This window comes from Microtus pennsylvanicus, chromosome 12 (assembly GCF_037038515.1).
Source record: "Microtus pennsylvanicus isolate mMicPen1 chromosome 12, mMicPen1.hap1, whole genome shotgun sequence".
Lineage (NCBI taxonomy): Eukaryota > Metazoa > Chordata > Mammalia > Rodentia > Cricetidae > Microtus > Microtus pennsylvanicus.
The window spans coordinates 67417551-67443186 of NC_134590.1; the positions used below are offsets into that span (position 1 = coordinate 67417551).

The following is a 25636-nucleotide window of genomic DNA, read 5'->3' on the forward strand; positions in this document are numbered from 1 at the left end:
CTTTGTTATCGTGGGCATGGCTGGTTGGCCAGCAAGCCTCAGGAATTTGCCTGTCTCTACCTCTCTAACTCTGCAATTGCAAGTGCTTGCCACCATTCCTGGGGTTTTGCTGTTTTCTGAAGGTTCTGGGGATCAAACTCAGGCTCTCATACTTGTGCGGCAAGCATTTTACCAACTGAGCTGTCTATCTATCAAAACGAGGAACCCACTGGAAATACAACTCAGAGATTAAGTAGCTACTTATCCAAAGGACCCAGATTTGATTCCTAGTATCTATGCACATGGCAGCTTATAACAGTTTGCAACTCCAGTTCCACCCAGGGACTCTAACACAAGCATACAAGCGAGTAAAACACCCATACACATAAAAAAATAAATAATAAAAATGAAGTGGGGGGAGAGTTTGGAAGAATTTCTTCTTTTAAATAGAAAGAAGGGATGTGTGTAACCATACATGACAGTGATCCCCCTCTGACACTTCTCAGTGAAGATGCTGCGTGTGTGCTTGGGGGAGAAGATAATAGAAAGGCTGCTTCTACTTGCCATAGCCACACTGCCAGGTTCAAGTACAGACTTGGGGAAACATCTTCCCATGGGACTTCAGATCTACCTGCACTGACCTCTCCTCTGTTTACTGTTACACCTTTACCTGGATGGCTCTGTCGATTACAGTCTAGGTCCACTATCCACTTTCTACCAGCCAAAGAAATGTAAGCAAACGTGGCATGGCTCAGCTCTTTCCTGATATTCATGACCCATGTTGGCCAAATTAATCTAACCATAAATTTCTATTTGTAAAGAACACCAGACACAGGTCTTGGTCCCTCCCAAGAACATGTTCACCCTAACATACTCCCAGCAGTTTTATATGACATGCTGATTTCCAAACTCAGGCATGATTCTCACAAGACCTAACCAGACTAATGAACTAAATCGTCGAAGGTGGGAAGCAGACAAGGTGTACTTCCAGAAGTACCAATAGGAAACACTACTTTGGGAACATCTCGCTCATCTTTTGAGGCCTGTCAAAATGACAGTACCAGAGGAAAAAGCACCACTGGTGGAGACAAGGAAGGAAAGAACTGATGAGGCGCGAGCACTTCCGTGAAGACAGGAGTAAAAAGTGACACATGGCACACATGCCAGAGGCGGGGACACATCTGGCGGCAGCTAGAGCCTCTGGCTAGGAGAAGCCAGGCACACAAGCACAGGCACATGAGGACAGCTTCAAGTCGTGCTGGATCTGCGGAAGCAGCCCTCCTTCAGAGGCTGGCCTGCACTCTGAGGAGATGGTGTGCTGACCATGCTCTAGGTAAAATACTAGTTCTTCAAACACAGAAACTTTAAACCTTGTCAGTCAAAGCTAACTCTCAATTTTCTCAGCTGATAGCTGGTGGGAAAAACATACCTTTGAAATGCAACAAAGTAAATAAAGCCCTACACTCAAGACAGTGTAGGAAACTAGTAAATAATGAGAAAAATACATCTAGTAGGGAAGAGTTCTCTCTTATGAAAAAAGCCAGCAGCATGAAGAAAAAAGCTAAAAAGCAAAACCAAAGATGATAAACTTAAATCAGGAAAAAGCATATTTGAATATTTCTATTTTATAACTTTTCAGAATCTAATGTAGTATGAAAAATTATTGGACCAAAAATAAAGAACTAAAAACACAATTGCAAAAAATAAATAAATAAATAAAACTTCAATAGAAAGACTAGAAGATTCAAATCAAAGAAATCCGATAAAGAGATGTTGTATTTCTTTTACTCTAGCCTCATTTGAACAGCAAAATGTTGTTGGCTATTTTTTGTTTTGTTTTGTTTTTACTCTTGACTCTTTTGGGGGGACCTGCCACTCAGCTCCCAAATAAATTACACACACATGGAGTCTTATTCTTATTTATGAATGCCCAGCCTTAGCTTGGCTTGTTTCTAGCCAGCTTTTCTTAACTTAAATTACCCCGTCTACCTTTTGTGTCTGGGCCTTTTCTTTTTCTTACTTCTGTATATCTTACTTTTACTCTGTGGCTAACTGGATGGCTGGCCCCTGGTATCCTCTCCTTCTCTTGCTCCTTGATCCTCAGAGTTCTCCTACTTATTCTCCCCACCTGCCAGTCGAACCTATCCTTGCTCCTGACTCATTATCAGCCGTTTAGCTCTTTATTAGACCATCAGGTGCTTTAGACAGGCAAAGAACCACAGCTTCACAGAGATAAACAGATGCAGCATAAACAAAAGCAACAACACAGCTTTACATTGTTAAACAAATGTTCCACAGAACAAACAAAAGTAGCACATCTTAAGATAATATTCTACACAAAGAGATCATTTGCTAAGGCAATATGACATTCGAGAAATTCTTATTAGAATTCTTATTAGCTAATTTCCTAGAAGAGTAAAACACTATGCCTTTATGTTGAAAAGAACCCCAAGAGCTGAGCAGAATGAATACAGGACAATTTAAACTCAAGTATTTTGATAACATTGTTCTGAAGAGGACATGATAACGCTTACTCACAGAGAACCCAAGCAGATGACCTACTCCAAATCAGTAACCCTGGATAGAAAGAAGAAAATGGTCCCTGAGATGCTCGGCAGACTAATAGGTCTGCTGCTGAGTCTGATGATCTGAGTTCTATCCCAGAGACCCAAGAGCTGAAAGGAGAGAATCGGTCCCTGAAGTTGTCCTTTGACCTCCACATGCCATGGCATGTATGTGTGCACACAGAGATAAATATAAAATAGATCAAAAATGTAGCAAACAAGCTCTCGCTATCACATATCACTCATAGGACAATCAGTCTAAATGAGAAAACTAAAAGAAGAAATATTCCAACTAGGATCCCAAACACGGTAACACTTTAACCACAGTGCGAGTGCAACTGGAAACAATCGGTCACACAAGTGTCACCGGTGAGAAAGATCATCAAAAAGAAAGTTGATTTCTGGACAACACACAGTACGACTGGATCTCAGTGACTTGAAGGACATGAGGAAAGTACATTGTATTTGACAATATAAAAAGATAGTAAGAAACCACTAAAAAGAAAAAAACTAAAATGATAAGAGAAATTCCTAATTCAAAGGGATGTCAGTAAATATGAAGTGAAGGGAATTCTAAAAAGCTTTTTGGCAAAATCTGTCAGCATCAACTCTATGAATGTTGGAAACTAGCCAGAGATATCTACACAAGAAAACCAGGAAGCTCTGTGGAATGCTACTCTGTCCTAACCCCATCCCACTCTCTTCTCAGGGCAGCTCCAATTCACAGTCACCATCAGAGGAAGCAATACAGGAGCTCTTCAAAGCTCCATTCGCAGAGAACCACCATTATCTAACCCATGGGAGGTTCTTTAGAAGACCCTGCCAACAAGGAAGGGTGTGTATATGTGTTCACACCTGGCTGTAAGGTTGTTTTCCGAAAGCCTTTCCCAGGGCAGTGTTTGTTAAAAATAATTATAGGCAATTGTTTTAACCAAGCAAACTAAAGAAAAGGCTAGGGAATAAAATGTCCAGAAGGCTTTGAAAAGCTCTGGCATATTCCAGAACAGCTAAAAGGCAAAACAGATGAGGCTCAATGCATGCTCAGGAAATACTAAGATGAGCTTTGGTTCATGTGTGTACCATGCTGACTAGTAAACAGACAGTGCAAAGTACACTAAGTTCACAAAGTAGTCAGAGTTCACCAGCTCTGCATAACAAAGAATATAGAACTCAAAGAATTAGTTCAAAAAGTCATTCAACAACTATATCGAGTACCAACAGAAATCACAGAGGGAGGAGGAACCTGATTTCCAGTGCAGCCATGTTATGTTACTTTCAATAAGGAACTTTCTTTCTTTTCCAAGACAGGGTTTCTACTGACTGACCTGGAACTGGCTCTGGAGACCATGCTGGCTTCAAACTCACAGAGATCTGCCTGTCCCTGCCTCCCAAGCACTGGGATTAAATAAAAGTGTGTACCACCACCCAGCCAATACTAAGATTTAAAAAGTTTATTTTTTAATTTTTTAAAATATTATTTCACATGTATGAGTGTTTTGCTTGCATGAGCATCCAAGTATCACATATATGCTAGAACTGGAGTTACAGACAGTTGTGAGCCATCGTGTGGGTGCTGGGAATTGAATCCAAGTCCTCCGTGAGAAGTACTCTCAACCACCAAACCATCTTTCCAGCTCCCATAAAATGTATTAAAAAACAAAACAAACAAACCAGAAGTATAGCTCCTACATAGGGGAAAGCAATGAGCAAAATCTATCTATGAAAGCACAGACAAGGGCTTGTAAAAAATAAATAAGTAAAGTCTACAAATCAGTCATTTTAAAATACACTCAAAAACTAAAGAAAACCACCTGTAAAGCACTAAAGGAAACCATCAGAACAATGTCTCCAAAGAAGATCAATAAAAACATGGAAATCAGTAATCCTGAAACCAAGTATGAGTTGTGGAGTTTAAAAGTACCTGGAAAAGGAAGCAGACAGCGCTGCGTTTAAAGGGGTGGTGTGCTGTTTTTCTGTGAATGGAGTTCAAGTCCTGCCACCTATACCAGGTAGGTCTCAACTGCCTATAACTCTGGCTCTAGAACTGGTGCCCCTGGCCTCTTCAGACACTTGCAATAAATGCACACACCCACATGCAGACACACTAATTAAAGAAAAATTTTAAGTCAGAGCAGTGGTGGTACAAGCCTTTAATCCCAGAGCTCAGGAGGCAGAAACAGGTGATCCTATGAGTTTGAGGTCAGCCTGGTCTACAGAGGACAGCCAGGGCTATAGAGAAAAACTCTGTCTCAAACATTTTTTTAAGAGTAGATCTCAGCATTTGGAAACAGAATCGGGCAAGCTTAAAGTTGGGTTAGACTGCGGAACAGAAGGAAAACGAAGACGGCTTCAGAGCCTACAAGACACCATCAAACACACCAACATTTTCAAAATGAGACGCACAGATAAAAGGGAAAGAGAAATGCCAGAAACTACTTGAAACAATAATGGTTGAAGATTTTCCAAATCTGACAAAACTAACTATCATCCAGAAGCCAATGAATTCTAAGTAGAAATCTAAGAGAGCCACACCTAGATCCAAGAGAATCATTACACGCTATCTTACCTGCAATCCTACAACCATACTAAAGGGAGTCCTGGCTGGAACAAAAGGACTGAATCCATAGAAAAAGAGCTCAACAGGGAAATATAAAGGCAATGTGGGTACAAGCATTATCCTTTAAATAGGATGGGTGAGAAAGAGTTACAACTGCTGCCTGTTGATGGTGGCACACTCCTTTAATCCCAGCACTTGAGAGGCAGAGGCAGGCAGAACTCGGTTAGTTCTAGATCGGCCTGGTCTACAGAGAGAGTTCCAGGGCAGCCAGGGCTACACAGAGAAACTCTGTCTCAAAACAAAACAAAACAAAACAAAAAAGTTACAAATACCTAAAAACATAAGTAACAGCTCAAAGTAGCAGAGAAAAGAGCTAGCTACACAGGAATATATTTTAGAACACTGTTAAAATTAAGCAAGGTGACACTAACCTGAAAAGACTGCCAGGAAGTCCAATGTGATCACAGGCCTTGTGGCAAGCACTAAGAAAATGTTTCTTAGAAACAGCTACAAACACTGTTGAGTGGGACACGTCCTAAAGCAGGACACCTAATGCTCACAGATGAGCTTGCTCAGCCTCTGGAACAGTACAAAAAGAAATATATGTCGGGCCAGCCTGTCTTATCTTGGGTAAGCCCCTCATGATATCCATAAAAAGAAATGCATGCAGCCAGCCTGGCAACATCCCCCAATTCCTTGAGAAAGAGGGGCTGCCCTTGCTGTGTGAGCTTAATAAACATAGTCTTTTCTGTTTAAGGTCAGATTTCTGTCTTTCTGTCTCTGTTTCTTCACAGAGCCTCAGAAATCTAACAATACTCTAGAAACCCTTCATTTAATAGAAAGGAAAGTAGTAATGAAAAACTGTAGGAGGAGAAAAACTGAATAAAAATTTCAAAACCTTCTATAAAGTCATAGAAATCAAACAATATGGTACTGACATAAAGACCAGACTCAGAAGTCAAGAGCATTAGCTGCTTTTTGAGAGGACCAAAGTTCAGTCCCAGCCCCCCATGTCAGGAGGTGTTGTATGGAAGCCCCTCACCTCCTAGTTATAAAATGCAACTCTTAGATTTGTCCATTAGCCAGTCACCTAGAACAGAGCAATACAGTGGTAGCCAGACTTCCTAGGATCCAGCAATTACTCCCTCTCCCAGCTCCAAGTGGTCTCAGAATACGCTAGACCGTGGACGGATGCGAAGGCTGACTAAAGAGGGCTTCCGGGATGCAGCTTCCATGAGGTCTCCATTCATGACGGGGTGTGACTTTATTGTGCCATCCATGGGGGCCATCCATGATCCTCTAAGTAACCCCTTGCCTGTGTTCTGTAAGAAAGCCCAATAAATTTCTTGGTCTCATCAAGTTGGACTTTGGTAATATCATACTTTGGTCTGAAACTCCAGCTCCTGGAAATCTAGTAAGGTCACCACATACATGTGCATATACATGCACATAGAAACACACTAAATAAGTAATAGTAAAAAGTTTAAATTATGTATCTGTGCATGTACCCATGCTCATGGAAGTCAGAGGTTCCAGATGCCCTGGAGCTGTATTACAGCTGGTTATGAGTTCCCCATCTGGATACTGGGAATTGAACTGGAGTCTTCCGGAATAACACTATGTGTTCTTTACCAATGAGCCATCTCCCCAGCCCCAAATATAAATTCTTTTCAAAAACTTAATTCAAAATGTATCAAAAAGAATTATGAGAAAACTGTAACTGACAAAAAAGCAATACAAAGATGTAATGTACAGTCTGAGCATGACACATACCTTTAATCCTAGCATTAAGAAGGTAGAAGCAGGTAGATCTCTGTGAGTTCAAGGCAAGCTTCATCTACAGAGGCAATGCCAGGACAGCAAGGCTAAAGAGAGACCTTGTCTCAAAACAAAAAGGTTCTTAATAAAGAAAATAAAACTATACAATGAGGCTGCTAAAATATATGATTAACCATAATTTTTTAAAGAAAAATAAATTTATGCTAGTTTTAAAAATATGTATTTATAACTTAAACACTAAATTTTGATATTTTAGTTGCAATATAATTACATAACTTCGCCCTTCCCATCAACCCATACCTCCAGATATGTGTGTGTGTATATGTATGTGTATGCATATGTGCATGTATGTATACACACACAGCTTGCTCAATCTGTCTAGTGTTACTTACATATACAAATGGATGCCAGTTTTGTTATCATTCCTCAACTTATAAAAGTGACGGTCACAAGGAAAAGGCTTCCTGTGTGAATGTTCTGAATAATAGCACTGTGTTATACTATGTAGAACTCCGCAGGAAACCTCCAAAAAAGAGGAAAGGACACATAGGTTCAGAAATACGGTTAGATAGAAGACTAAAAATTACTAGAGAAACACAGTCTGCTGACGAAGCTGCTGCCATACTTTAAACAAAGTTAAAGAAATTGGTTAAGGAAAAAGCAAGTCTTCATTGCACTGAAACTGGGCTTTAAAGAAGATATTTCAGAGGGCTTCATTCATAAAAGTGCAAAGGAAGCACCAAGGCACAAAAGGACAGATTTGCTAGGGTACAGTGTGGCTATGAAATCTGACAGGTTACACAATAAAGGCAGGCATAGAGTACAGAGAGGAGATTGCATAAGATCTCAAAAAAAAAAAATTATCTGCCAGTGAGTGTTCTGGTAACCTAATCAGAAAGCGTGGGTGACAGCCATATTGTTTATGGAACAGTTCCATTAGTGCTTCATACCAGGAGGAGGGGAAAATACTTGGAAGAAGAAAAGCTGGAATTTAAAGTTCTATAAATGATAGACAAATCCATCTGGCCATTCTGATGTGCTCTAAAATGTCAATGTGGACACAACCTCAACACATCAGCCCCTCGATTAGGACACTACTGCTTTTGTCAAGGCTACATACTAGTGGTGCACCTATCAGCAACTGGTTCAGACACTGGAAGCCACAGGGAAAAGTTAAAGCAGAAAGTAAATGTTTACTAGAAGAACCTCCAGATGGAGGAACTGTGAATAGTGTCAAGTGTCTTCCCACGGATGGATGGTGCTGGGAAAGTCGTAGGTGCAGCAGGACAAGAGACCCTTCTGATGCTGAAGTGCATTCAAAGGGGAGAATACGTGAGTTATCTCCAGAGGAAGAGGAAGGTAAGCAGTGCTGGAAACTGCACCGACATTAAAGAAGATGTGTTGTGGACGATACATTGAAGTCATAAAGTCACATGATCATAAAAAAAAAGGTTGGGCTGGTGAAACGGCTCAGCAGGTAGACTGGCTTGTGCATAAGTCTGGGAGCTGAGTTCTATCAATGGTTACCACAAGGCAGCAGAAAAGAATTGACTACCAAGATTGTCAACTGACCTCCAAACATACACACACACACACACACACACACACACTAATCCTTTTTAAAGAAATGATTTATAATTAAAACGTTTGTCTAAAAGTTTTCAACAAAATAAAAAAAATTTAAAAAAATCAACTATGGAAGATTCCTAGGCACTGACATCATTGTGGCTTGATGGAGAATAATAAAGCAAATGGTTCTGCTTTTGATACATTACAGAGTGAATTAGCTACCCAGTGCTACACCTATATACACATATGCCTATGCCAGTCATCACATCACATAGACAATGTCATCATCTCATAATGGTGATTATAGTGTATCATGATATTTTAAGAGAAAATTCATATAACTATTACAGTATACTTTTAAAATGCTATTTTATTATTATGTACTGTTAATCTCTTACTGTGTCTACTTTTTATATTAAGCTTTATCATATGAATGTTGCATAAAGAAAACATATCATATATACAGGTTTTAAAGCCATCTCTGGTTTTAAGCATTCCTTAGGAGTTTCAAAATATATCCCAAAGATAAGGGACAGACAGATAGACACACACACATACCACCAAACACTGACCTCTCTAGCCACCAGGCGCTCCTGGAGAAGGAGCAACAATGTAACAGAAAATGGGGAAGCCGAAGCAGGAGAGAACAAACTGGGAGAAATGTAAATTCACACTGGGCATAGAGGTTACATTTTAAATTTTGTAGAGAGTCTTCCCATATAATCTGGCAGGCCTGATTGCCTCCAGAGCACTGGCCTTACAGGCATGCACCTTCACACCCCACCAGACACTATGATGATATTTTTTCACTTAACCTTTACAAGGCCCAGAAGTATGAGTAAGAATGTTGTCAAATGTAGTGATACTTTGTGTTTTAACAAATAAAACTTGACTGATTATCAGAGTACAGAGTTAAGGGGCTAGAGGCCAGACAGTGGTGGTTCATACCTTTAATCCCAGCACTAGGGAGGTGGAGACAGATAGGGATAGGGCTGGGTGGAAAGAAGAATATAAAGCAGGAGGAGACAAGAGCTCGGTGTAGTCTGGAGATGCAGTCTGAAGTATTCAGTTAGAGAATGCATCCCAGGATAGGGTCGCCCTTTTGGTCTGAGGATTCAGTAGACATAAAAGGTCTCTCTAGTGGCTAGCTGTACTGCTTCTCTGATCTTTCAGCTTTCACCCCCTAATATCTGACTCCCGTTTTTTATTAAGAACAATTAGAATTCGTGTTACAGTCCAACAGTCTGTTAAAAAGTAGAAGCTCTTGGGCATGCTACTGCGTACTGGCATGCACGTTTAATACAGCACTACAAAAGCAGTTTTGTGGTAATTACAAGAATATACCTTTGGTCTTGCAACTGCACTTTATAGAATTTATTCATATGGAAATGCATATATGCAAAAGTGCAATAATAATAATAATTCAGTTTAGTTTAATAATCATCCTGTTGCTTGAAGGGGGCAAAAGCAGACAGTGGGAGCTTTGAGTGCCAAGGGTAGCCACCTGAGCCTGAAGACTAGGGACAGGGAAGTGAAGGGGAACTCAAGGACATGGAGATAAATAAAAATGGCCAGAGCTGCCCTAGTGGACCTAGATAGACAATGGGGGAACTTACCTGTGCTAAAGATGGGAGTGCAGAAATACTTATAATATTTATACTTGATTATGTATGTATATCTGCTAAAGTAGGCCTGAAATCAGTGGGGTTTTCATAAGACCTCACAGCACAAGAGGCACCAATCCAGGTCTGGAACTTTCCAATGGTCACATTTATATAAATTTAAAAGTCTCCTAACAGCCTTTTCTGTTATGGAAATATCCTGTAATAAAATCTTCCTAAACTTTTTTTTTTTTCAGACAGGGTCTCTCTGTTTAGCACTGGCCATCTTCAAATTCACAGAGATCCACCTGCGCCACCAACCCCACCACCACCCCAGTGCTGGCAGCCATCGCATCCCCACCATCTTCCTACATTTTCCCCAGACCCATTCTACGAAAGGAATGCTGCACGTTAAAGCTTTCAGCAAGGGTTCAGCACCTGCATCAAGCTCAGGAGAATGGAACCACAAATCAAAACCTGGGGACCAAGCGCCTATCCCAAGGGGCTTAGTTTAAGGACAAAGCCTCTGTAGGCATGCAACAGGGCCTGAGCATCTGAGAGAAAAGAAAACCATGAGACAGGTTCACTAGTTATCCAGTAATTCAATAATTACTTTGCAAATAAAATCCTAGCACTTTCCAACTAAACAAGACAAGGAGAAGCCTGGCTCCTGGTTCTCACTCCAGTGCCATCAGCAGAAAGAGTTTTCTCATGTGAGAAATAAGAACTCCACAGTCTAATTCTCGAGGGCACTGCAAGTCTATGATCCAGTGAAATGTCAGCACTCTGACCTGAAGTGAGTAATGGAGTCACAGCTCCTTGTCACAACACTGAGGGTTTGCATAAGAAGGCGGAGAAGGCCACTGCTCTTCCTAAGCAGCAGAGAACAGGTCAAGCAAAGAATGGTGAAGAAAAGACCAAATCATGTTCTACTGAGGCAGATGAAAGACTTCACATGAGAAATCTTTTGGATTATCCAGAAGAACCACTGTTTAAAATCCTGTATGCAAAAAATGAACTTTCTATTTTTCCTCTGAAGAACACAATGCACAGGATACACACTCCCATTCATTCTCAGCCACCTTGAAAGCCAGGACACTGTCCTCACACTCACTTCCACAGAAAGAGTGGGCAACTCAAAGGGCCAGCCCTGAGCTCCCACTGGGGAGCGGAGGTCAACGCCTGCTGCCACGTCCCTCATTTAACCTTGAGTCTCACACCCATGGATCACCAAAACAAATGGCTGCCTACACACGGCCTCTTCATCACCAACCAGAACCAATGACCTGGCTCCAACTACCAAAGCTGCTGCAGTCATGGCTACCTACATGATTACATCTGATGGATGCCGGAGACAAACCAAAAATAAAACACTGCTAACAGGCAGCTGTGACAGGTACATTTAGGGGACGACTGGAAGGGAACCAGTCAAGAAAGAAGTGCAACTCTAAGGAAAAACCCTTAGGCCAGAGGAACCCAAGAGACATAACAGAAACTTATTTCAAAGTTTTAAGAGAGGACTGACAAAAGCTCTTAGCAATCACTAAGAAACTGATGGACATTTTTAAAGTTTCAAGTAAGCATATATTACACATTAAGCGTATGTTCCTTTATGTCCCATCCTCCCCACCCCAATTAGTCTTTGTTCCACTAGACAGTTTCACTTTTACTTTCATGTCACATATGTGCATACATGCAGTAATGAAGCGGGGGGGGGGGCATAGAAAAATCCTTATTGTGTGCTTGTTTCTACAGGACACATTTAAAGTCCTTTATGCTGACATTATTTAAAAATACTATAGCATATTAAAATACTAAAGCATGTATGTTTTATGCATGTATATAAAGGAACTACAAAGAGAAAACATGTACTTGCCTCTCTGAGACTGGCTGGCTTAACTTGACCTGATGCAGGTCCAATTGTAGCAATTTCCCTGCTGCCAACATAACTTCTCTATGCTGGAAGACTTCCTTGCGACTATCACATTCCTTCCTCCACTTCTCTGTAGCTGAACACCCTGCTGGGTCCATTCGTTAGCTGCCGTGACAGTGCTTCAGAAACACTTCTAGGAAGTACTCCCTGGTACACTGACTTAGGTAGGCACCCAGGAGTGTGACAACTGGATCACATGTAAGACCTATGTCTCAGGCTTGGTTTTTTGTTTCCTTATTTGTTTGTCTGAGAAGCCAGCATACTGACTTCCACAGTGCTGGACTAGTTTAGATTTCCACCAGCAGTGCGAAATTTTACTCCCACATCCCCACTGGCATTTGTTGCTAATTTTCTTAATGACCATCAGTCCTGGCTGCTTTTTGTTTTCTTTAGATTAGACCTCACTATAAATTATGACTGTCTTGGAATTCACAGGGATTCGACTGGGATTAAAGGTGTGGCCACCACCATGTAGCTTTGATATGCATTTGTATGGTGGCTGGTGAACAATTTTTTCCTTTTGTTTATTAGCGATACATATTTAATGCCAATCTCAGTGACTTAGTTTATTTCATTCTTCCACTTGCATACTGAATTATTTTATTTCTTGTTGTTTAGTCTTCTGTCTGGTGCAGAGCTAGCAACTACCTCCCATTTTGGCAACTGTCTCTTCACCCAATCAGCTGCTTCATTTGCTATATAGAGAAGGCTTTTCATTACATGAGATCCTATTTGTCAGTGCTGGTCAGTACTTCCAAGTGGAGGGTGCCCCATTCAGAAAGCTCTTGCCTACACCTACTTCTTGAAGCATTTTCCTTACTTTATCCTCTAACAGTTTCATTGTTTCAGGTCTTAAATTAAGCAGACCTGGGACTTGGGGGGAAAAAGTTTGCAATATTATAAGCATAGCATGGAAAAATATTATTAGGGAGAAAAAGAAAATGTCCTACCATGTGGGAGATAAGGATCTTCACAGGTAGAGCACCAATAGAAGCAACATCAGTAGGTGTCACAAATGCCTACATTAAAAGTTGACAGCACATCTAGAAAGCTCCCCGACTCCATCCCAGTGTAAACAGGCTGGGCTCCCATGAGTGCATGGTGAGCCAAAGGACCAAGTCACTGAGATGTGCACTTCACCTATGCTGGACATATGCAAACACCATTTTGCTAACTGTTACTGTCTATGCAATAAAAAAGTGTTCAATGCCAGAGATCAATCTTGGTAACACCACTTGGGCCATGTGCTCAAACACAGAAGAATGAGTCAGAGCCAGGGTTAGTTAGTAAAAGCAGGACTGTGCCACCATGGAGACCAGAGGAAATACACTAGAGAGAGACAAGCGTCTGAATTACATGGTATGGCAGCAGTTCCATACCAAGGTGTCTGTGGTACATGGCACGGCTCCGACTCTCACAAGTGAGTGTATTTGAAACCTGTGTTCCTGAGAGCTGTCTTGGTTGCCAACATAGGTCTTTTGAGTCACAGGAAAGAGAAACTAATTTTAAACTGGTCCTACTATGAACCTTTTCAGAGAAACCTGCAGAGGTGAGGTTCTTACAGAAAGGATCTGAGTTCAATTCCCTGCACCAGTTGGGTAGGTTGCAACTGCCTGTAACTCCAGCTCTAAGGGATCCAGTACCTTCCTTCTAGCCTCTGTGGGCACCTGCACTCACATGTACATACCCATACACAAATACACAAAGATATACATAATTTAAAATTAAATTAAAAACTTTAGAAGAATTTATTGAGTTTATTTTGCATACGGGGTATATATTCATAAATATGCATATATGTACATGCCCATGTATATAGGCATGCAAGTGTGTATGTGTGTGCATCCCAGTGGCTGGTGTTGGATATCTTCTCTACTTCATTCACCACTTTATATTTTATGGCAGGTCTCTTATTGAACCTGGACCTTGTTGATTCAGTAATGCGAGGTAACTGGTAAGTCCTCAAGATCCTTCTGTGTCTGTCACTCCAGCACTGGAATGACAGGCACACAACAAGGGATCCGAACTCGGCAAGCACTTTCTCAAGTGAGGTACCTGGCCAGCCCTTACGTTTGTTTGTAATGCACTGGCACTCCTACCACAAAGCGAGATGGGAGTCAACACCTGACCCCAAGGAGATGTTTGGCAAGCAACTTGGGAAAGACAGTCAGCACCTGCCCCGAACCACCCAAAACAGACAAGGTAAACTGAACCTGATGGTCTGTTACTATGTTGGGTTGGGTTCCAGCCAGGCTGTCCCCACCGTGCCCTGGAAAATCATATAACTTGACTTCCACATTACATGTTCTACACAACCCCACCTTCCATGAAGTAAAAGGTAAGACTCAAAGCTAAGGTTAGAGACAGATATATCTGAACCAACACATAATTTTGCCCTTTTATTTATTCAGCAATTCATCCACTCAAACATGTATCTAGAAGCTCCATTTGGGTGTAACCAGGGAGCCAACACGTAGTAATTCAGTAATTCCTCTCAGCCTTAATTTCTCATCTATGAAGCACAGAACTGCTTTGCACACTTAAGGTGCTTTTGAAGATTAAAATAAGGAAAGTTTCTGACATGTCAAACTTTATTACAATGTTAATTAAAATTCTGTAATATCCTATTTGGATCTGTTACCTAAAATTATTTTAAGTGAATCCTGACTATTTATAACAATCTATAATAATGTTATTTCTGTTATCGTTTCTCTCTCTCCCTCCCAAACGTAAGTTTCAGAAATCCACTAAACTGGTAATGTAACAGTTATACATACCTGATACAGCTCCTGCCCCATGGAAGAACCACAGGACACCATAGCCTAGAGTTGCACACGTACGTGTGGTGTGTGTGGCAATGTCCATCCATTCCCATAAAGGCCATGGGGAAAGGGCAGGTGTCCTCCTCTATCACTCTTTGCCTTATTTCCTAGAAACAGGGCCTCTCACTAAACGAAGGAGTAAACTGGTGGCCCAGCAAGTTCCAGCAATCCTCCTGTATCCACCCTCCACCGTGTTAGGAATCTGTAGCCCCACCAATCTTTTTTACAGACTTGCACTCAGGTATTCAAACTTGCATAGCAAGTGCAAGATCTTACCCAGTGAGTGATCTCCCCACCCCTAGATTTCTTTGCTTTCCCTCAGGACTGCTGGAACTGCAATGGGTATCACGTATGCCCTGACACAATTTTTTTGGAGGGGGGTGTTAAGGAGTTATGTGTCTGAAGAAAAGAACTAGCTTTGTTTGTCAACATGGGCAGAAAATGTATACATCACAGAACTTGTGCAAGAGGAAGTAGGACTATCTTTCCATCGGCACCCTGAGGTGGCAAGCCTGGTCAATGAGTTTGAACACTGAGAAGTACATCAAATAACACTAATATGGACCTCACAGAAATGGGATATCCTCTGGTGATCTCTAGCCAGCATCAGCAAAGAGGCTTGTAGACAGGAAAGCTTGGTCTCACGCACGTTTATGTGAAACCAGCAACACTAGGAGTCAGGAAAATGTTAACCAACAGTAAGAAATGCCTGTCCTTTCTTCCTGTGTTGTCATCTCACTGTCTCGAACAGTTTCAGTGTCAAGAACGCCCACACAAATTTACATTCTCCTCTCTTCCCCTGACCAAAGATAAACGTCACGTATTTATTTACCTCCAAGGTACACAAGGAAGCTTTGCTGCCCCATTCTGTGGAGCACTGGGCTGCAGGGCAGTAAACAGACAAGACAGTCGCTATGGCAAAGCATCTCAGCCCACACTGTGAGGTCAGCTAACTCAAGTTTTCTTAGGGAGGCTGAATACAGACACTGTCAAGGGAATGTTTGAATCTGCTCTTAAAAACCAAGAGGACAGTTGTCACCAAGGAAGTCCTGAGAATGCCCATGTCAATATTAAGGAGCTAAGACTTCAAACATGAAGGCTTTTCTCTAGATATGGCTCCTCAGACTAAGAACAGGGCTCGCTCTCGCCAGGAAAACTGGAAGACCAAGTAAAAAAAGGCTCACAAGCAAGGATAGCAAAGGCAACCACCTCCTGGGGCACAAGGTCTCATACCCCAAAAGCAACCCTAACTCTCTTGCAGTCAGGCCAGTTCCCTCCCTGGAGTGCAGACTGCCTGCAGTGGAGCCCCTGCCCCGGCCTCTTACCTGCTTCCCCTTCACCACATGCTTGGGCACTGGCACCCTGACCTCCAGGTCAGTGTAGTCTTGCGACCAGGTATAGTTCTCACGGATGGCGCCATTGTAACTGTCCGGATTTTTCTGGAACTGTTCTTGAATCCTGAGAAAGAACAAGAACTGTGAGATGCAGCTGAACAAATCAAAGCAGACAAGTTCCAAAGCCGCTTCAAATGTGTTACTCCTATGTCCCAGGGAGGGAGCAGCACAAATCTTAAAAAAAAAACAAAACAAAACACCTTACTTGCGTTCTGCATCTGTAAAGGTCCCTCTTTGGGGCATTTCCTTTGTGACAGTCCTATGTGGTCTCCCAGGAAATCACAGCTCTGCTTGCTGCCAGTTCAGAACCAGGCCTGTTAAGCAGGCAGCCATCTTGGTTAAGAAAAATCCCTAGCTCATGAGCACTGGATGTGATGATGAACTGTGGGGAAAAAACTTTTCAAAAAGGCAAAAAAAAAAAAAAAAAAAAAAAACCCTCCATCCTGCAGCTGCTTGACTTCAATCCTAACTCAACACTAAGCCTCTCTTTCCTCCGAGTAAGTAAATCAAAGCCAAAGGGACTGCATTTAACTGTGCACACCATTAGTAAGAGGTAAGCAATCCAATTAATGAGATGGCCTAAAAAACCTAGTCAACCAAATTCTATTACATACCTCCACAACAAACCTGGCACATATACAAAACGGTCCAGCCAGGAAGCAGATGTTGAAGATAAAATACAAAGTCTGTCACAAAATTTACCTTGTTAACCATATAAATGTCTTTTAAAGATGGATTTAGACTCAAGTCTACTAAATGAGTTGAGGCTCTAATTCACAGACAAGTCTTTGTCTGCTGACACACTGAGGCAGACAGGGAGCTAGCTCCACACACTATAAGCATGCATGCTGTTCCACTCATCCAGAAAGCACGAAGCTGCAAGTGCCTTCATTGTCTTGATACAGAAACAAAACCAGAGTTGAGGAAGAAGTGATTTTAAAAAGTACATATTTTTCCTCACTCAAGTTTTAAAATAAGAACGTCTTTACCCACTGTATGTGTATCTTGTCTCCGAGTATTCAAGAGACACGGCCTCCAACATAGCCTCAATTCTCAGGCCAGGTAACTGGAAGCTGCTGAAGGAAGATGCATGTCCTCTCAAATGATATCCTTGAGTCTTAAGCCTGAGGCTTCAAATGTGGTTGAGTTATAATCAAGTCATCAAGGTGGGCATCACTGTTTTTAAAGGGAAGACAGACTTATCCAGGAAAGAGATGTAAAGGAAGCATTAGGAACAGAGATTGGAATGGTGGGACAAGAATTGTGAGCCTCTACCCAAAGCTAGGGGACAGAAGGACCCTTCCCTACAGCTTTCAAGGGTGAGAGCCAAACCACACCTGATCTCAAATTTCAGTCACAGAATTGTCAGAATCAATGTCTGATATTTAAGTCATCAAGACATAGTACTTTGATGTGGCAACACAACCAGAGTGGCTGAGGAAATTAGCTTCAGAGATGATACTCAAAACTCCAGCACTCAATACTGTGAAGATCAGGCACTGACCATTCAGCATGGGCACACACTTGAAACTGTCCAAGGGGAAGCACTGTGCAGCACAGAGAAAACACAAGTCACACCTGGTTCGATGACTTGACAAAACAGAGCAAGAGGAAGGCACCAAAACAAAGAAAATGTATATAACAGGCCCAGTATTTTCAAAGACTAGTGGTATAGAAAAAGCTTTTAACACAACAACAAAGGGGGGAAAAACTAAAGGGGGAAAAGATATACAATGTCTATCTATGGTATGGTCTCAACTTACAGGAAGAGGAAATGAAATACATGCATAAGCAGGTTTGATTCTTATGGTAGGAGGGAGTCTGACCGTTTCGTTTCCTTATTTAATATTCAAATTCCTGACAATATGCAAACATTTTAACAACCAACAGAAAAGGTATTTTAATAATCATGGACAGAATGAACATGTGGCCAGAACCCAGGGCCATCCCAGGGCCAGTGCAGTAGCCTCAGCCCTGCCCCTAAATGGGCTGGCTACAGGAACAGTAAGAGGTACTGCCCAGGCACCAAGCTTCTTCAGGGCCCTCCCACATGCCTCATCCCCAGAGGCAGTATTGGGTTTCCACGGGCAAGAGCGCACATGAATATGGGGTGTTATCTCTGGGAAAAAATAAAAATAACAAAAACAGAGTTAACAGTGGCCTACTCTATAGCTGCTAAGTAGGAAAAAGAGATCCCTCTCCACTGAGAGTCCTATCCATGTTATGATGTAAAAGTAGACAAAACTATGAAAAACAAGGCCTAAAGAGATAGGTCGGTGACAAAGAGCACTTATTGCTCTTACAGAGCAACTGGTACCCACATGGTAGCTCATAACCATCTGTGACTCCAAATTCCAGGGGATCCAACTTGTTGTTCTGACCTACATACACAAAGGCAAAACGCTAGTACACATACCAAAAGAAAATCTTTTTAAAAAAGAGTATGAAAACATAAATAAAAGTCATTCCACATAAAATTAAAACCAAAATGGCCCTAGTACTTGACAGAGATCTGGAAATAAGCACAAAGACTTCTCAAAAGGTAGAAGAGCCCAACATATCAGAACTTCATGCAAACATCAGTATGACATGTGGGCTCACTTCTTCACGGAGATAAGCTGCCAGTCTCAGCCTAACCCACATCAAGCCCCGAAAAGCTCTGTATTCCCATTAGGGGCTCTCTCTTTATTGTCTGGTACCTCTGGTCTATCTTCCCACTATGACCTTCCAACACAGACTCTGGATCCCATTGCATGGGCCTCACAGCCTCCATCTACAGTAGGCAGGAAAAGTGTTCCTCAACAGCCCTACCAAGTTGCTGATTGCTTTTTTTAGCACTCTGAATCCACATTCTCTTTAAATAAAGTTGATTATTTTCAGCCGACAGTATGTAAAAATATGTGTCCTGTCAAGTGCAGGTGGCTCTGGGCCCCACCCAACAAATCTAAGGCCACCCCTGCAGCTGTAGGCTTGGGGAGGCAGGAGGCGGGGGAAGGGAGATGAGCACCAGAGCTTCAGCATCAGGGTAGGAGTGAGACAGTGAGTCAGCAGCCAGGTCTCGCTGCAGCTCCCACTCTGTTCCTGATGAGCAAGGGAAGAAGGCTCTTGACAAAGTAAAAGAAAACACAGCACAGGCCCCACATTCCACTGAGTACTATGGACCACAAGCTCTAACTCTCCTTGAAGACCCAGCAGTTTTGATTGCTAAAGCCTTCCCAGCAAGCCTAGGCACCACAAAGTGGGGCGAGCTGGAAAACCAGAACCACCTGCAATAAGTGAGTGTGGCTGGTATTGTCACCAGGAACAAACTACATCTCAGAGAATAAGAACAAGACTTAGGCAGTCTTTCCAGTCTGAAGCCCTGTCACTCAAAACCATGGACCTCTCTGCTTCTGCTTGCTGTTTATCTTTGTTTGTTTGCTTGTTTTGGGAGGTTTTGGGTTTTTTGTTGTTGTTGTTGTTGTTGTTGTTGTTTTGGAGACAGGGTTTTTTCTTTGTAACAGTTCTGGCTGGCTGTCCTGGAACTTGCTCTGTAGACCAGGATATCCACAAACTCACAGATTCGCTGCCTCTGCCTCCCAAGTGCTGGGATTAAAAGTGTGTGCCACCACCCTAACTAGCAATGTGGGTAATGCAACAAAAACCCACAGCATCCATGTATCATACTATCAGACAGTAAACTTGCAATTACAAAAATAAAATCAGCTTCTCAGGACAATTTTCATTCAAATTTACACAACAGCTCTTCATATGCTCATTGGCCACTTATAGCCTTTATGAAATTCCAGCTGCATCTTTGCTGCTTTTTTTTGCCACTTTCTTGCTTTGTACATTTATATAAATTATGATAAGAATTCACTGATGGCTTCACCGTTTATAAAACATCTTTTCCTAGTTTGTAAGTTGCATTCATATTATAAAATGTGTAAACACAACTCTTCAATTTAAATAATCAAATACATCAATCTTTCCTTTCACATCAACTCTTCTAGCCTCAAAACTCCTTTCCTCCTCAAGGACTAAAGAATTATCAATCCATTTTTATACGTGTGTTTGTGTGTGTGTGTATTTATGTGTATATGGGTGTACATGCATGTGAAACCTGTTTTGCCAGAAGATTCTCAATTTTAATTTTGTTTTTGAAGAATCAGCATTAGGCTGGCAAAATGGCACAGCGGATGAATCATTGGCCATGCAAACATGAGGGTCTAAGTTGCACACATCTGCAGTTTCTGTGTGTCTGTGGTTATAGTTGGAGATGGAAACAGGAGAATTCTCACTCACAGGATCCTAGCCTAGCGTATGTAGTTAGTAGTAAACAACAAGAGACCACTGAGGTTGTCCTCTGACCTCTACATATGTGCTCCTGTATTTACACACACATATGAACATGCATGCACTAATAAAACCACACACACACATAGTTTAAAAATCAGCTTCTGCCTTTTCTGACTTTACTGACCTGTGGTGTACCATCTTTAGCCTGGCTGAGCCCATTTTAAGCTAGTTTTCAAAGAATGCCCCACTACATGAGCCTACATGAATAAATAAATGGACAAATTGATGGATCAGTCAATCAAGCAGTGTATGTGTGTGTGTGTGCGCGCGGTTGCTCGTGCTCATTAATAATTCATAAGATTTGTATTTCGTTTGGTTTTTAATTTTGTTTTTTTTTTTCCTCTGTGTAGCTTTGGTGCCTGTCCTGGAACTCGTTCTGTATATCAGGCTGGCCTTGAAGTCACAGAGATCCTCCTGCCTCTGCCTCCTGAGTGTTGGGATTAAAGGCATGTGCCACCACTACTCAGTCTTACATGAAATTTTAGAAAATATATTTCATAACATACATCAGTCAACCAATCAATACACAAAATTAATATTCACTACAAAAGTATTTAAATTAACAAAAAATAAAAGCTTGTATTGTAACATTTTTTTAAATTACGTTAATTTAACAAGGGAAAGGTATTTTTTTAGATACATATATTCTTTAAGCTTTAGATGATCTACTCCCCTAAACACTCACTTTGAGTTATATGAGCACATCAGTTTCTAGTTCAACCTTTTATTCCTAAGCAAGCAAAATCAGAAACATTCTGACTAGATTTTCTACTTCAGTTCCCTCAAAAAAAGAAAAAAATGTCCCAAATGAGAAATGACTAAGCCTAGGCACCATCATTATTCAAGACTATGAACTCCCCATGTCAGTTTCTCAGAAATAGCCTCAGAAGGGGTGAGCACAGTAACTCAGCCAGTAGAGGTGTTGGCTTTATGAGCCTGATGACCCGAGTCCAATCCTGGGAACCTAAGTAAGGGTGGAAAGAAGGAACTGTCTCCAAAATTGTCTTTGACATCCCTACAGACCCCTCCCCCACATATCACACACACACACACACACACCCCACACAAACGAACTCTTTAAGCTTGTCAAATGTGGCTGGAGAGACGGTTCTCAGCAGTTAAGAACACACTGCTGCCCTTACAGATAATCTGGGTTTGATTCTCACCACTCACATGGTAGCTCACACTGTTTGTAACTCCAGTCCAAGGAATCCAGTGCCCTCTTCTGGCCTCCAAGGGCATCAAGCACACAGGTGATGTACAGACATATAAACAGGCAAAACATTGACACATATAACTTAAGTTTTTAAAGGAGAAAACACAAAAGGTTCGGTATCTGCAGTCCACCTCTAGCCAGGAGAAAGGACCTACAATGGGGGTCCAAGCACCATCAATAATACCCCCAACCTCCATCCCACCATACTTCTTTCACCAGAATATGTATGGCCCATTCCCAAAGTCTCCACCATAGATAACACTTTTCCAAAGAGCCACCAATGTTACAGTGGGTACCAACCTCCCGCAGTTGTGAATTCTTCCCCTCAAAACATAACTGTTGGGTTTCACTACTTCCAAATTATCCCTGCCTAGTCTTAATCCAGACCTCAGCCTCAGTGTAAGAAAATTAGGGCAAGAAGACTAAAGTCTTCAGACACTGCTCAAGGATATAAATGTATACTCCAGAATGCTTTTATATATAACACCTATCCAGTGGAACAGCCATAGTCTGAAGGTGTGAAAATGTCACACAGAACTGCAGTTCCTGCTACGCCATGGTAGGGAAAAGGAAACACCAGAGACCATGTACTGGTCAGTGGAGAGAGATAAACAGTAACTACACGCAGTATACCAAAGTCCCAGAGCATGAAAGAACACATGAGCAAGTGACCACAGGCTAAAGCAGAAGAGGCATGAAAGTGGGGCTCATATCTACAGCAAATATGAAAGAGAAGACACAGGATCCCATTGGCCAGCAACCTACTCTGCAAAGGCACTATGTGCAATAAGACAGTAAGCATACCTATGCCCTTGATGGCCCATATACAGGGCCTAAAATAAAGCAGAAGCAATGGGCCTTGTGAATGCCTATTCCTTGATTTCTCAATATTGTTCCCTAATAAAATGAAATTTTAGGATTTTAGGATTAAAACACAGAAACCATGGATGAGTCCAGAACATTTACATTTTGTGCCAGAGACTTTAAAAAATGCTGGAAATAAGAGAGTACTGGGAGGGGAGTGGGGGCTGTAGGACAATGGTCTGTGCCCTGTCACTTATATTTTAATAAAATGCTGATTGGCCAGTAGCCAAGCAGAAAGTATAAATGAGGCAACCAAGCAGGAAGTAGAGGCAGGCGATAAGAACAGGAGAATTCTGGGAAGAGGAAAGGCTCAGTTTGCAGTCTTCAGCCAGACAGAGCAGGCAAGAAGAGAAAGCCTCGCTGATAAAAGGTACCAAGCCACGTGGCTAACATGGGTAACAATAATACATTAATGTAAATTATAAGAGTTAGTAAGAAGCCTGAGCTACTAGGCCAACCAGTTTATGATTAATGTAGACCTCTGTGTGTTTCTTTGGGTGGGGCTGAACGGCTGCAGGACCAGGCAGGATAGAAACCTTGGTCAACAGGAGGGGGCTGGAGAGAAGGCTCAACAGTTAAAAGCACTGTCCAACCTTTCAGAGGACCTGGATTCAATTCCCAACACCCACATGGCAGTTCACAACTGTCCATAACTCAAGTTCCAGTGGGATCTGACACCTTCATAAAGACAAAACACCAATGCATATAAATCAATTTTTAAAATAAGTTTTAAACAAGAGAAATAGAGAGAGTATAGGGATGTCATGTCAAAAGAGCAACAGGAGATCAACTGAGAGCCTACAAGAGCCAGAGCTGGAACAGGGTGGACAGGAAAGCAGATAATAGTACTGAATAAAAATGCGAAGAAGGGCCGGGCAGTGTTGGCGCACGCCTTTAATCCCAGCACTCGGGAGGCAGAGGCAGGCGGATCTCTGTGAGTTCGAGGCCAGCCTGGTCTATAAGAGCTAGTTCTAGGACGGGCACCAAAGCTACAGAGAAACCCTGTCTCGAAAAACAAAACAAAAAAAAAAAAAAAAGTGAAGAAGGGAATAAACACAAGTCATGCAGACAGAAATAGCTGAATAAAATAAATGAAAGGGGAAAGAACCTTATACTAAATCACAAAGAAAGATAGGAGGAAATGAGAGGAGTGAAAAATAGCAATTAGCGTATCAGAATAACAATGCTAAGAGCTGGTGGGGATATTAAGAGCCTTAAGAAAACAGTAGCTGTGTAATATTTAAATATCTGTCCCAATATATTTACTAGACACTGGTTGGTTTTAGCATGTCCCAAAGTCCTTGTAACACCTCTTTCCTCTTAGGAGGCTGAGTAATCCATGACTGTGTTGTAAAGGGACAGGTGGAGTGGCTCTAACGAACTCAGAACAGAAAGAAACTTACTGCCCGAGGCAGTTAAAAAAAAAAAAGTCAGGCCCTCTTCCCTTTTCTTTCTAAATCACAGCCCTGTCTAATCACAGGAGAGCAGAGCACTAAACCCGAGTCAGGAAAACCTTACAATACAGCTGACCTTCTCAACATTGCCACAAACTGAAGGAGATGAGGCACAACGCCTAAGTGTGAAGTAAAGTAGATCCTGGACCCCACCCAATCCTGCAATAAAAAAGATGGCTAACTAGTAGGAAAACCAGAAGGATCCAAATATGGCTGTACTGTATTTAGTAATTCTGTGTAGATGGTACCTGGTTTTGACAAATGTATCCTAACATTCAGGAAGAAGAAGGAAGTTCAAGTCTATAGCCAAAACCATTCAGGTTGTGTGGGTGGCTCACACAAGGCTCAGAATCTGAACTTCAAGCTGCTATATGAGCAAAGGCCTCAGTTTCCTCAAAGTCTCAATTTTCTCATCTTTAAAATGAGGCCAACAATGACCCCAAATTTCTCTGTGTAACAGCCCTGGCTGTCCTGGAACTAGCACTGTAGTTGACCTCAAACTCACATAGATCCACCTGCCTTTATCTCCTGAGTGTAGGGATTAAAGGTATATGCCACCACCTCCCAGCCTGAAAAGGGGGTTTTTATTTGGGTTTACGGTTCCACAGAATAAGAAATCACCACCATCACAGTGGGGAAGCATAGAAGCAGGATAGCTGAGAGCTTACATCTTGAGCTAAAAGCAGTAAACACAGACAGGAACTGGGAATGGCACAAGGCTTCTGAAACCTCAAAGTCCATCCCCAGTGACATATTTTCTTCAGCAAGGCCACACCTCCTAAGCCTATTCATCAAGGCCACAAACTAGGAACCAAGTTTTCAAATGCCCAAGACTATGAAGGCATCTGTCACCGGAGCTCAGAACTTTATCACAAAGTGAGGAGAAGGTATTGCAAAGTTAGAATATGGACTGACATCATTTGATTGTTTTAAAAGGTCAAGCCAGACACAGGGGCACATGTCCACATCTTGGAGGCTAAGGCAGGAGAACTGTGAGCTTAACACCCAGCCCAAACTACATATTTAGACAGTCTCAAAGAAGGTCAGCCAGTCTACTGAATCAGTGAGGTTCAGTGAACGACCCTGCCTCGAAAAAGGAAGGCCTCTGATGTTGACCTCTGACCTTCATGTGCAGATGCATACAAACCTGTACCCCACACACAAACAAATAGGACTTCTGAGTGGCAGAACTGCCCAAGCCCTAAAACATGGCATTAATACCATCAAAGATACTCAAACTGAATACTCTAGCCCAGAGGTGCTCAGCCTTCCGAACGCTGTGATCCTTTAATACAGATTCTCATGTTGTGGTGACCCCCATCCACAAAATAATTTCACTGCTACTTTATAACTTAATTTTGCTACTGTTATGAATCATAATGTAAATATCTGTGTTTTCTGAGGCTCTTAGGCGACCCCTGTGAAAGGGCCAGTCAAGCCCCTCCTAACAACACACTGGTTGAAAACCACTGCACCTAAAAGGTGTGCTATTAGGTGATTTCTTGTGTGAACATCACAGAGCATGATAGAGTGTTCCTCCACCTACCATGCCCTCACCACCCTCCA

The 25636-nt window shown here is 41.9% G+C and overlaps 1 protein-coding gene across 2 annotated transcripts in view; it reads right to left on the minus strand.

Moving 5' to 3' along the window:
* Nucleotides 1-25636, minus strand: part of Nudcd3 (NudC domain containing 3) — a 96183-nt gene that overhangs the window by 20834 nt on the left and 49713 nt on the right. For both annotated transcript variants that reach the window (XM_075944259.1, XM_075944260.1), the window contains exon 3: nt 16130-16262. In XM_075944259.1, the coding sequence (XP_075800374.1) occupies nt 16130-16262 (133 nt within the window). The remainder of the gene's footprint in view (nt 1-16129; nt 16263-25636) is intronic.